The following is a 14,443-nucleotide window of genomic DNA, read 5'->3' on the forward strand; positions in this document are numbered from 1 at the left end:
CCTGCACGCCCTCTTCTCTTTCTCCACCCTACCTATCTTGTCACTCTCCGTCAAAATATAGCATAAATGCCCTAACAATTCAAATAAAATGCCTGCATTCTAGTACATCAATACTGGAGGCTGTACCCAGTGTTAACTGGCCTGGCAACATGCCATTCAAACCAGTGAGGGAAGGTGTGCATTTTCTCAAAGCCTACTTTTGATGTGTTTTGTTAGTGACTAACAGGCTGAAAACCTTTTTATGGTAGTGATCTCAAAGAGGCAGGAATGTACTGAGGCAGGAATGTGTCATGTCACTGTAGCATGCAGATGTATTTCGATATGTCAAGTATACATAGTATTGAAATCAGAACTAACCAGGCAACTTGAATGGAAATAATTTTACAGCTTACTGTCCTGTACATTTGAGTTCTAAGCAGTACATCCATAAATCCACCACCTGGACCAATCTTTCAATACTACACGCATGAGCTAACAGGAAATGTGCCTGTAGGGGGAGGGGAACCCACCAGTTGGCATCCCAATGGCTTGGCAAGAATAAAACATCCTACTTTGTTGTATAGACAGTGGTCCTTTTCACTGCTCACTGCAAAATGTATCATGAATTTGCTGTGAGCTGTAAGTGGCCATTACGAGAAGACAGTGGAATTAGTTGGTGGAATCCTTGTCCCAGATTCGTGTGAGATGATGCTTCCCTCCAGCTGTGCACTCAGTCAGTTAAGCTCTTCGATCAGAACAACACATTCCCAACAAATAAATAAACATTTACGTGAACAATTTTGATAAGTGTTTTTATTGTTATTAACGATGGTGTCAGCAGGGATGTCAGAGAGAAATGCAGAGTTGTGAAAGGGACTGGAGTGGGCAGGATTGCTTAACCCTAATACTTAAATACTCTTGTTTCAAACCATCTGGTCTGAGAGATACTGTGAATGTTGGGTTAGGATCAAAAAGACCAAGAGAGGGTGTACACTGGTGAGAAGCACAGCGCAAATCTTTCAGTTATTGAAATTGAACAATGTTATAAATCCAAAACTGAAGTCAGGGACATGCGCATGGAATCTTGCACAAAATAGTTGATGCTGCCTTACATAACAGATCCGTTACCACTTGATGTTGGCTAGGTCCCTGTATCGTCACCTGTCCCTCTTTATTTTCTCCCCATCAGAACCTAAGCCTTTTGTTATCTTTAGGGATGCCCCCAGAAGAGCTCCTTAATTCAAAGCTGGCTTTAGTAAGCTCAGCCAGTTGGGAAGGGCTCCCTATAAATCCAATTGCAAGCATAATAGGATTGGGAAATACAACACAGCTCATGATGGAGAGAACAAAAGGGAAGAGCAAATTATAGAGAGAAGATGAAAGGTTAAACCAACGAAATCTGCAAAGGGAAATAAATAGATCAAGTATGTGGGTCAAACACACATTTTCACAAGAACAGGTATGTGTTCTCAGATTACATATAGACCTATACATATAGTAACCAAGGGCATAAGCAAACAAACAAATAAATGCTACAAACAAGTTCAACCTTTCCTTCAGCTAAAAAAGCACTCAAGAGGTAGGCTCTTTGTTCAGTTGAGCCTGGGGTTCAGAGTTTTATGTTTGTATTACCCCTTTTGAAATATTCAGTGAGAGGAAAAATAGACAAACAGGAAGCTTTGAACAAGACAGATGAGGGAATAAAGACCTGTAAAAGTGGAGAGAAAGCACGCAATGGATTGCACCTTCTGAAATGGCGCATCTCCGAAGATAGAGTCAAGTGAAGGATCCAACCTGGGTCAGACTGTGTAATGCTATAGGGTTACATGGAATGTGAGTGTAAGACAGCACCAAGACAAATGTTTGCAGATTAGAATGTATATATTTTTTTCATTATTATATTTTTTTACATTGAAAACAGAAAGGTCAATAACAGTACAACATTGAAGTGGTTAGTTATCTGGCAGTTATTCTGTTGGTGATGTTTCAACCAAAGACTTAATCACAGAAGTAACACTGCAGATTGTAACACATACTGACATAACTAAACATATCCATGGTCCTTATTTTATACAGAACATAATATCAGGATAAGGGTTTATATACAAGTTTACTTATATTTGACATTATTCAGTGTACATTTTCATGCTAACTATTAACTATGATGCTCATTTCCATTCTCTATTCAGATATTAACAGGGAACAAAACATGCATATATACTGTATCTCCTTAGGAAACAAGTATTGTGTTTTGGTATGTAAACAACAATGAAAACATGTTCACAACGCAACAAGACTGCACTTATACACACACTCACACTTTCATTCACATACATCCATTCACTATTTTTTATTTTTTATTCAGAAAGTATCAATTGTATCTACTTCAAAAGCAAACACATTCAAAACCCCAGAATCAAAGACAGAAAGAAAAGAATATTGGCATGTCTCTCCCTTCTATTAATTCAATCTAAATCAATCTAAATTACTTTCTAGAATGCAGACCTTTTTGCATGTTTACTCCACTCAGATCAACAGCCACAATTTTGTTTTTACCCATAACCTATTTCTACACTTACTACAACACATTTGGTCCTTGAATACTTTCCAAAAAGCCAGGCTTGTTTGCCTTCGTGAAAAGTATGACTTCTCAAAGCATAGAGTGGTGGTGTCTTCCATGACGGCATTAAATCAACACCTAGTAACTTCTGTGCATACACGCACAAGTGGTCCATAAGGTGCATTTGGCATTACTTGCACGTGAACCCATTTCTAATATCTCTAAAGAAAAGTTATACCTCTAAACCATAAGTGCACAATTTTGTGATTAAGCTTAAAGAGCAAGTGAGCTTTGACAAATTCCATACATTGAAGTAAGCAACTGAAATAAGCACAGCAATAGGTTTTCTGTTGCCAGATACTCACGCTTTTGCAACATGTGCCTGGTAACATGAAATTGTAAGGACACACAATAAATAGTAAAAAGTAATTTACTGGTTCTAAACCTCAGAGGCATTCTGAATTGTTGTTCATATTTTGTGCAGAAATTTTAATAAAAAAAAAAAAAACACTAACATCAGAGGTTAGTAGCAGCGCTGGAGTCATTCAACACCTTTACAATAACTAAAGACCTCTTCTCCAAGAAGTACAGCCCCTTGTTTCTCTTCACTGATTTAACAAAAGCAATATAAAATACGTTAATTTAGTACTAAATATACTAGAGAAAGTGGTGTATTAGGGATATTACTTTGTACAACAAGAAAGACATTGGCAATATTTGCGAGGCATATTTGTCAGACCTTTTATTCCCATATTCAAAATTGATTCAGTCAGTAGATCCTTACTCTCTTACTCTCCCTTAGTCTAAGAATACCTACAAATAAGAATTCCCCATTTTTGTAAGGTGAAGTGAGTTTATATCCCTTCCTTAAAAAATAACTAAAACTTCTTTAAAGAACACATTTTCCCTCCATTCTTTAATAAAAAAGTATCTCAGTGATTGCATAATTTATACGGTGTTTGTTAAAAAGACAAAAATGGGGAGTATTTGAGGTCCTCTTACTTGAAGTATATCACACAGGATGTCCGTCTGAGATTATGCATTTTGTTGTTCCACATCGTCTTTGGATGCAAAACTTCTTCTGAAAAGGTGGTCTCTGTCATGTCCAGAATCAGCCCTCCTGGCCATGTCCTCATAATGACACAGTGCTGGGGCTAACTCCTCATATTCCTCCTTTCAATTCTCTCTAGGTGAGCCGGGTCAATTCCTAAATCTGATGGATAGCCCGTAGTTTGATGTTGAAAGAGGTGAGTCGATTTCTCTCTCCCTCACATCTTAAATGATCCAGCTGTCAGTCAACCATCTTGGTTCCAGTCTGTAGAGATCCCAGGATGTGGAATTTCATTGTGTAAAATACCACTTAAACCACTGAAAAAATAAATAAAAAAATAACATGGAATTTAGCATGGTTACTTGGGAAAAGTCCTACATGAACACTACTGTGCAGTATTTTGCCTGGAACTCAATTTTAAGATCACTCTCTGACTCAAACCTTGCAAAGACATTCATCAATACAAAAGTTGTAGTCATGTAAAGTGACAACACAGGGTTAGCAACACAGACCATGAAAGTATGATCACATAATCTAGGCTAAAATCTATCCCTTGAAACTAACTACTCCATCAATTCTACTCCACGTTAAAGCACACTGATGAACACGACCCAATGGTACCTTGTGCATAGGGAACGTGATCTGACAGAGGTAATGAACAAAACAAAACAAAAACAATCAATCAGAAGCACCGAGAAAATAACACATCTGTACGTTTGTGATAAGTCTACTTCTATAAGAAACTTACATGAAGGGTAAGAGGCAAGTATGGAAATATTTGTCTTAGATTTGCATAACCATCGGATTGATCCATAGCATGACACTGCTGAATAAGAGAAAGCACTGAATACATCGTTTTCCAGTCATTGCTCTTAATCTAGTTGTCTATCAACATTAAGCTAACAGATAAAAAATATGTTAGTATGACAATGGAGGCATTGTGCTTTTTGTCAGAATAAATATTCATTTCCAGTAAACTTGTTGAAACATTATATATGTTTTAACTAGTTATTAGGTATAAACATCATAGGACTAATGTATTGTGAAAGCCAGATGGGTCTTGAGTGCACAGGGACAGTTCAGTCACTTTGATGAATTGAATACCTGCCAATCAGGTATATACCCTCCATGGATTCCAGTTTCAAGAAACATCAGTGAGCAAAATTACTGAATGGACTGAAGACAAAAGAGAATTGAAGTATCTACCACTTTCAGTTTGACAGCAGGATGCTTTTCCTGTCAGCCTACTTCCAGGTTTTTCTGGGACACAGTAGAAGGCCTGGGTCCGCCTATGACTTTCACGCCTCCACCAGCAACTAGGAAATAAAGGACAAATCACCATGTAAGAAAACCACGTGTGGTTATATTCAACTACGCAATTACTTTATGACACAAGTGTGATGGGGAAATATTTGCGGATTGATCACATCACTGTGTACTGTAAGGCACTCACTGTAAAAGAGTGCAGAGCAGCATCATCATGACACTACCAATCACACATAGTACCAGCACTGTGGCGACTGTCTGTTGCCTGTGATTGGTTGCGACCACAGCCAGCAGGTCAGCATGTTCACACCTCATCCCAACGAAACCAGGGTGACACCTGCATGTGATGGACAGGGACTGAGTTGACATGGTAATAATTATGTTCTACATCCTCAAGGCATAAACTTGAATCTCATGTGATATTTTAGATTTGCCAAGTTTTCAGATGTAATAGGTTCCAAGCATCACAGAATACCAAAAACAGACTTTGAGTATAAGTCAGATGTATTCATTCTCAATCCTCCCTAAACTGAAAGATCTCAGGGTGCAAACCAAGGAGTGGCAGAGACAAACCTAAACATGTTTTGCAGTAAATCTGTGTGTGTGTGTGTGTGTGTGTGAGAGAGATGCTCCTTGCTTATTCATGCACGTGACAGAAAGTTACACTTACACACATGCAGGAGTCTCCTCCACTATCAGGAAACGACAGATCCCATTGAAGCAGAAATGGGTGTGCGAGTCCGGACAATCATCAAAATGAGAGCGAACGGCTGCTGCCACAAACTCTGTGAGAGAGATATGGAGCCATTACTTTACATTTTGAACCGTAATCATAGAGCTTTAATCTATTAAAAAATCTAAATGCTCCTTTCTAGTAAGTGTGACCCTTTTCCATGACTTCAGAGGTCAGTGTCTAAGGTATCTGTCATAGGTCAGGTTTTAGCTCTAAGTCTACAAGAGGACACCCGTGCTGCAGAGTTCCAGGGCAGCAGGGTCGCTTACGTCAAGGGCAGTCCAGAAGAAAAAAACAGCTATGCATTAAGAGGTGCTGGATTCAAAGAGACAAGGACTAAATTCCCAATTTGACATAGCAAACAAAAAGGTCTGTCCATCAACCCCATTAGAGCTCAGGAGAAAGCCCATCCCTGCAGGGAATACAACCTAGAATTCACCCCATTTCTTCAGTTACACACTCCATCAAACACATTGTCTAGGATGAATATTATGCAAGACAAGTGGAATAAAAGTCCCAAAAGAAACATAACTTTTATGATTATAAAGCTTGATGCAAGAGGACAATGATAGCCAAGTTGGCTATCATTCATTAGAAATGAATAAATGTAAATGTAAGTTACAGAGCACCGTTTTGAATATACAAACAGCTCCAATAATACTCAAACTACATGCTTGCTCAAATTGCTTTGCACAAACACAGTTCTATGTAGGTTTCTTAGGGCAGCCAAAACAGATGTTACAATGTGGCATTCAGAGAGAAGGGGATGGTAAGCAGACAGACAGATAGCTGCATTACAGCAGTCACACACTCCATTCCAGTGGCCTTTTGGATTCCAGCCTACATGCATTGTCTCCTTTCAGGCCCTGTAAAAGCCCTCTGTTTTCCCAGAGGCATTTGCCCTACCAGTCTCTTTCCATGTGATTTTGGCAGTCAGTCCAGGATGAAATTCATGAGGAAATCAGTCATTATAGGGCATTTCTGAATTTTATATGGAGCCTTGTAGATAGTTACAGTAATTTCTAGCTGCAACCTAAGCAGTGCTTTATATTCTTCTATTTCAGTCACTCCATCAGAAATTTCTAGCTGCAACCTAAGCAGTGCTTTATATTCTTCTATTTCAGTCACTCCATCAGACTATCTTTCTGGGATATCCCAATACCCAGCACTCACAAGACATGTTTGCTTGTGCAGACACTTACTTTTCACTGGAATTGTAGTAGTAATGGGAGTGGTAGAAATAGTGGTGGAAGAGGTGGCAGCGGTTGTTGTGGTGGTAGTAGCTGAAGTATTAGAACCAATGGTAGAATTACCCTGTCCCGTACCATAGGTAAAGAAGGACCCTATAGGATGGAACACATTATAGAAGCGTTGATACAGAACTTTTAGGACGTTTAACGGAAATCATGAAATGAGGACACCAGTTAGCATAGTGAAGAAAGTTATTTCTTTAAAATGTGAATCAATTACTCTACTATCGCTAACATCCCAACACAAATACTCTTAACATGGTATGAACTAGATATACTTGTTTTACAGTTTGGCTCAAATTCAGTGTGTGCGGGTGTAGCTATATCTATTGTAAGAGAGAACTGATTATATAAATTAGACCTGCATCAGACAGGGAAGCCTCTTAGTTATTGATGATGAGGCCCTCTGAGTATTACCAAGTACAACCTCCAACAAAGAGACTGTGCTGCGTCCTACTGATCAGCCAACCAAAGGAGCAGGGTCAAGTATCCATTACTAACAGGATGAGTCCATTAAAAAACTATACATAGCTGGTGTTCACACACAGACGATAAAGAGTTAGAATACAGGCTTACAGGAATACAGGAAATACAGGCTTTTTTAATGGAAAAGGCCTACATGTGGATGGATCAACTGAGGCAAATCCACCAAACAAGTTAACATTTTTGTCTTCTGTCTTCATAAATGAAATCACCCACATAAAAGGGATCCAGGCAATTAATTTAGCTGTGGGTCATAGGTGCACAGCAGACCATTTCCCGATAGGATCATTAATTAACGTACATGAACTTGCATGATTTAGACTAGTCCACTTGATACCACGTTTATGTAATCAAAACACGTATTTGATCATGCACACACGATGCACATCTATCACATTTTTAAACCAATATTTGTTTCAACAAGGTTTTAGCACTCACCAGTAATGAGAAAGATCGTGTCCCAGAAAACGCGATTCATTGTGAAGTCTTGTTTTTGCTTATCCACCAAAATGTGAGTAGCCAATACAGCTTTCTCCAGTCCATTAACACTTGTAGGCCTAATTACACGTTCTTATTAGAAAAGAAAATGTTACACTCTAAAACTGATTTGATATTAAATCCTGTCTATGCTACGTAGGCTACTTTATTGACCGTCTGCAAGTTAGCAAACAAATGTTCAGACTTCAGCCAATGCCAAGTGCAAGCGTAGTGTGCGTGAATGACATGTCATCGTTAAAGTGTCTTTTAAGAAGTAATTAAATCTCTTATTATTTTCTGAATATTTTTTTCCGTAACGCTACTTTCCATTATAAAGACGGTCAATCCAAATGGCTTCCTTTCGAATGGTCTGCATCAATAGAAGACACCTCCAAGAACACGTATCTAATCTCATCCCCCTCCGAGGATCCACTGAAGAGACAGTGAGATACTCTAATTGAAAAGGAAGGGGAGAGTTCATTCAACATTCGGCATGGCTCACCACTCCTTCTTCCCAGTAGGGGGAGGGCAGGGAAGTCCAAACGCCCAAATGAGTCCGCTTGAAGTGTAAAATAGGACTACACTTATCACAATAATTAAATTAGGCTTTCATAATTCAATTTCATAACTCAATAACAAAATATGTAATGTCCTCATATTTTAACTTACAACAGTAGTAGCCTAGCTTTGACAACAGTTGTTGACTATTTCAACAACCAGAATGTGTAGGACCTATGCTCTGTAACAAACCTAATATATATGCTAAATCAATATAAATAGCATATCATTGTTGGCGAATTAAGCCTAGGCCTACATTACAACTTTTTCTACAAAATTAATGTAAAGGAAAAACATAGGAACGTGGAATAATCCAAGTTGACGGGCCACTTTTAGTTTAACTGTCGATCATGCCTCTGACATTTGGTCTTCAACTCCGTTAGCTCCTCTTAGGCTACTCATCCTAAACGGGCCTCATTTTTATATATGTTCAGGTCATGTAGCCCACTTTTGTCGACAGTAGCTGTTTTTAGTGATGGGCATTCCGGCTCTTTTTCGTGAGCCGGCTCGTATGGCTCAGCTCACTAAAAAGAGCCGGCTCTTTTGGCTCCCTAACGGCTCTTTAAAAAATACATGTTTTAACTATGAATTTGACCATGATAGGTGTGAAAACAATTTTATTAAATTATGAAATGAAATCATACTCGACCGTAACCACATATCTTTAAAAATGCATTGATTTGTCATGGCTCTCCTCCGAGTTTTGACTACTCTGACTGTGTGAGTTGGCTCGGCCCTCCCTCATGCAGGATTGACAGGAACAGACGATGATCGTGTGCGCCTTTAAGCCTACAAGTATTTTTTCGTTGTTCTTTGAATTAGTCAATTATTTTAAATACAATTAAAATTCATTATTTCATAATCATTTAGTTTTTATAGGCTGTATTAATCTATTAAAAATAGAGTCGGCTCTTCAGATATGCGAGCCAGCTCCCGACGTTCAACTTCAAGAGCCGGCTCTTAGAGCCGGATCGTTCGCGAACGACCCATCACTAGCTGTTTTAGCTCCATCTGGTGGCTAGATAGCGCCAGTCACCATGCCACAGAGCCGCAAATTTGTAACTGCGATCACTCGCTCAGTGTACAGGAGTGAGTCAGAACAGTTTTGAGTGCTCTCCCAAACAGTGTTTTTAGCGTATCCAGTGTTTAAAACAACCATACTCGATTCAGCATGTCAGATCTTGCTGTGGAAAAGGTACCGTAACATTTTACATTATACGTCATATTTTAAAATACATGAGAAAAATGTGCCTACTATCCAGATACCCATGAAGCTTAAAGTCACCAGTACTCAAGTCTCAGCAAATGTGTGCTATTGTTACAATTGGTCCTCTCAGTTGTTCTCTGGTACAGTATACTACATTCCAATGTGTTATGTATAACCTCAGGTGTAAAGCTAAAATTGTTAATTTGACCACCCTGTGCTTAGGGTGCCAGATGTTGATATAGGCTCTCCAATTTCTCATTTGAAATAAATACTGACAGATATACCTTAACAGGGCAATGTCCGAATGTTGGCATTAATGGTAACTTCAGCTGCTATTGGAGGCACACTACAGTATGGCTACAACCTTGCCATCATGAATGCTCCTACCATTGTAAGATCATCATCCCCACCATCTTGTGTGTTTGTATTTGTGTCTTCTGTCAGTGAAACCCTGTTTTTTCCATTATCGGTTTTCTTTGTCTGAGCTCATACCGTAGATTAATGTGTGACTATTCTCTTTACTTGCAGTTCATTCAGAATTTTGTAAATGAGACATTCCTGGAGCGCTGGGATGTCCAGTTGCAGGATTACCAAGTGACACTGGTTTGGACCTTCATTGTGTCAATATTCTCCCTGGGAGGCTTGGCAGGAGCTCTTATAGGTGGACCTATGGCCATACACTTTGGAAGGTAATGAAAGGCATAAAAGAGTCAAATCAATGCCATTTGCAAGGTGTCTTGAACAACTTGTTATGGTTGGTATACAAACAAGTTGTTGAAATGGCAGAACACTAGTGGTTGCACGTTTTTACACACCCACAATGTCTCAACTATCCATTTATCTCAGTGGAGGGAGACTTAAAGTACAACAATCACAGCTAAACTGTAATAGGAAAAAACAATGTTTGACCAAAACAGTAATTCATTGTTCTGTGGAGGTGAGTCTTCAATCTGCAATCATGCTGTGCAGGCAGCACCATAACACAACAACACAATTACTGTTAAGTTTTTCAACAATCATACCCCTCCACAATGTAACCATAGAGTCAAGATCAGAAAAGATCATGAAAGTTTGCACAGACAAGGAATTTACTTTGGCAGGAAGGTACATACATTCAACATATAGGGATCATACATTTTGAATAGTGGTGTACAAGACTAACTATACTAACAGTACATATTTGCATGTACAACAAAACTGACTCACCTAAACAGGATTACCTATTTTTAGATGATAGAGATGGTCCGATCAGTGATGTCTGATCCACAGCAGCCCACATTTGAGTGAAAACAAAACAGATGTGTTCTTTTATTGATCCATCAGGAAGAAAACCTTGCTGTTGAACAACATTTTCCTGATGCTGGGTTCAGTCTTAGCTCTGACAAGTAGAGCTGCCAAATCTTTTGAAATGATCATCCTCTCTCGAATCTTGGTTGGAATCAATGCTGGTACAGAGGGCTGTGTTATATTACCCTTTTGACAGTATCCTTAATGCATTCTCCATGTGCTTATAAGTATGTCTACTTTTGAAGTGGGGGAAAATGGTTGAACAATTACAAATTCCAAGTGTACGTTTCCTCTATGTATGTTTGCAGGGATCAGTATGAATGTACAACCTATGTATTTTGGAGAAAGTGCTCCAAAGCATCTGCGAGGAGCAGTGTCCCTGTCATCAGCTGTCTTTACATCATTTGGGGTGGTTTTGGGACAGGTCGTTGGTCTCCGGTAAACACAGATAACACACAAACATAAGTTTTACTGTATTGGAACCCAATATGCAGTTCCATGCTCCATGGTTTAAATTTGGGATGATGACATCCACGCCATGTAACTTTGCAGGGAGATCTTGGGCAGTGAACCCCACTGGCAGTACCTCTTAGCCAGTAATGCCATCCCAGGCATAGTTCAGCTTCTGACTTTACCCTGGTTCCCTGAAAGCCCTCGCTATCTCCTCATCGACAAAGGGGACAAGGAAGCTTGTATCAATGGTAGGTGAGATACTGTAAGCCCTCCCCTGTGTTTGGCGAGAAGAAGAAACAGTTAAGTAAAGATTGAGTTGTAATGGTGTTTTTTGTTGTTCCTCCATGTTAGCTCTGCGGATTCTGCGCGGGTGTGAGGTCCAGCGAAGTGAGCTGGATGAGATCCTGCAGGAACAGGCTGAGGCCAAGGGTTTAAAAGCCAGCCGGCCATGGGAGCTGTTCACTGACCGTAGCGTTCGCTGGCAACTACTGACCATCATAGCTACAAGCAGCGCTATGCAACTATGTGGGAATGACTCGGTGAGACGTGACAGGACCTCATGTAAGGTCCTGTATGATGGTGGCAACTTAAGATCCTTTTAAATGTTGAGTCCCATACTTTGTTATGGTCCTCCCAAGTAAGGTTACTGCCTGCCAAGTTGTCTCTCTCCTTTAATAATTTTTTTCTTAGTGTGTAAGAAAACCTACAGTAAAAGTGACCTACCTCTGAAGCACACCACTGTCTGCTTGTAAAAAACACACCAGATCAGATAAACAATGGCTCAAGTTTCCCCTGGGCGGTCTTTCCATAGCACAGACACGACAGTAGATGTTCTATCAATATTTCATACTGTGTGCGGACAGCTTCAATTTCAGTGTACCTTTAAAACAATGTGCACTGATCATGACACAGTTTTGCTGTTTTAATGCTTTGTTAAGGGAATTATTGGTGATCAGAACAGAATGTTTACATTGTAATTCAAAAAGGTAAAGAACATGCACATTTTTTTGTCACCTGTATGTCCCAAACAGCCTACTAGATTGTTCAAGTCACTGAAGTGTTTTTTGGTTTGAAAACAGAGATTATTAGAGGAGGTTATTTTCGTCTTGATTTATAATTCCAATTCAATGTTCGATGTTTTAATAACTGTGGGAAAATGTGTCTCTTCCTCACAGATTTACTTCTATGCCTCCTATGTGTTTCAAGAGGCTGGGATGTCTTCTGAAAAGATCCAATACATCACCATAGGCACTGGCACGTGTGAATTTACAGCCTGTATAATGTGTGTGAGTATTCCAGAAGGATGCATGTGGCAGTTATGTAAGTACCTAGAAGGTTGGGAGAGAGGGAGTTTTCTTCTCTAGTTAAGTATTGCAACTGGGCTACTAAAATAGCTTCTCTGTAAGACAACATCTTGCATTCCAGAGCCAGCTAAAGCTTTTCACTGGCTTACTGTTCGGATTATAATGAATTACATGAAGGCGAGGTTGAAGCTGAAAAGTATGTTGTTCGATGTACCTTTCCTCAGAATCTGCTGATTGAGAGGCAAGGCAGAAGATTTTTGTTGATAGGGGGGTACGTTTTGATGACAGGCTGGGCAGTCATCTTCACAGTAGCACTGTCCCTTGAGGTATGTATCCAACTCAAGCCTGTCATTTACTTTTTTAATTAATTCAATACATCACTCATCCACTAGGAGTCATAGTTTCTACATGATACAGGTCTGACCAGGAGGTGTTGGGTGGATGGGTGGGATTCACAAAAAAAACTCTAATAAAAAGCTTCCACTCGCCCAGAGATATAAAGTAGTACTGTGATTTGGTCTGTAATCTTTTATGACATGTTTAATCAATTTAACTTTTCACAAAAACAGCACAATATACAGTGGATGTCGTACTTGAGCATGGCATGCATCTTCACTTATATTCTGAGCTTTGGCATGGGACCAGGTATGTCTGAAATTGTATCACAATGGGGCACAGCTTACACGAGAGATGTGATGATTTATAAGAAATATACCCTTGCATCATACTCAGATAATATCACGTAATACTCAGATTTTCTATGTAATTGCAGTACGACAAATAGAGTTGTATACCTTTTTGTTGTTCCCTTCCCAAATCAATTACATTAATTTTCCAACAAATTTGTATTTGCCCTCAGCTGGAGTGACTGGGATCCTGCCTACAGAGATCTTCAGTCAGACTGCCCGGCCCGCAGCCTACATGATAGCTGGTTTTATGATGTGGCTAAACCTCTTCATAATAGGAATGATATTTCCATTCCTAGTGGTTAGTAGCAGCAATAGCAAACACCAATATATGTATCAGCACAATACACGTTCACACCACACTTATGTCTCTTTGTCTAACTGCCATACTCTGTTCTCTCTCTTTAGAGTGAGTTGGGCCAATTCTGCTTTGTCCCCTTTGGAATTGTCTGCCTTCTGTCTGCTCTGTTTGTGGGCTTGGTTCTGCCTGAGACCAAGGGAAAGACATTGACAGTCATTGCAAATGAGTTCCACAAGCTGAACTACAGAAGCCAGGACAGGCAGATTTTAACTACCACTCAGGGCCAGTACCAACTGGGTGAAATGTGCAAGTCCACTGCCTTATAATTATGCTTTCAGCACAGCCTGACAAGTAGGTTAATCAGATTGTATCACCAAAGTTACTTCAAAATGTCAGAAGTTCCTTACAAAATGTTGTGAACATCCATAGTTTGAGGAATTATTTTGATGAATCCAAAGTGTAACTTTTGAATCTGTTACTTCAAATAGATTGTTGCTTGTTTCAATTTGATGGAGTAAAATAAATAATCTTGAATATATATGACTGCTATTATTGATCTCTATATGTTTCATCCTGATACAGCCAAATAGTTTGAAACCACAACTATGTTTTTACACACCCAAAGGAATAGTGGCAGACGTTCAATATTCTTTATACCCATATGCATAAAAAGCACTAGCAGAATTTCACAAAATCTAAAAATACAAAAAACGTATAGATTCATGAATTCCTAGCCAGACTGTGACCACAGTGTCCTGAAAATTGCATCTCTTAATACTCTTAAAAAGATCATCTATAATGTTCCTGTTCCTTTTGGGTTCTTTCAAAATCATACAATGTCCCCATAT

At 39.3% G+C, this 14,443-nt stretch overlaps 2 protein-coding genes across 2 annotated transcripts; one reads left to right on the forward strand and one right to left on the reverse strand.

Moving 5' to 3' along the window:
- Positions 1-3,055: 3,055 nt before the first annotated feature.
- Positions 3,056-7,852, reverse strand: tgfa (transforming growth factor, alpha). Its single transcript, XM_067229824.1, has 6 exons — positions 7,761-7,852; positions 6,792-6,932; positions 5,527-5,641; positions 5,044-5,193; positions 4,797-4,906; positions 3,056-3,147 (listed from the first exon to the last, which is right to left on the reverse strand). The coding sequence occupies exons 1-6, from the start codon at positions 7,798-7,800 to the stop codon at positions 3,056-3,058; spliced, it is 648 nt and encodes a 215-aa protein (XP_067085925.1). The 5' UTR covers positions 7,801-7,852.
- Positions 7,853-9,528: 1,676 nt separating this feature from the next.
- On the forward strand, positions 9,529-13,961 carry slc2a11a (solute carrier family 2 member 11a). The gene is made up of 12 exons (XM_067230815.1): positions 9,529-9,552; positions 9,857-9,955; positions 10,093-10,253; positions 10,888-11,012; positions 11,160-11,289; positions 11,404-11,552; positions 11,656-11,843; positions 12,480-12,590; positions 12,833-12,934; positions 13,178-13,253; positions 13,468-13,595; positions 13,703-13,961. The coding sequence occupies exons 1-12, from the start codon at positions 9,529-9,531 to the stop codon at positions 13,919-13,921; spliced, it is 1,512 nt and encodes a 503-aa protein (XP_067086916.1). The 3' UTR covers positions 13,922-13,961.
- Positions 13,962-14,443: the final 482 nt, after the last annotated feature.

Source organism: Osmerus mordax, chromosome 1 (assembly GCF_038355195.1).
Source record: "Osmerus mordax isolate fOsmMor3 chromosome 1, fOsmMor3.pri, whole genome shotgun sequence".
NCBI lineage: Eukaryota > Metazoa > Chordata > Actinopteri > Osmeriformes > Osmeridae > Osmerus > Osmerus mordax.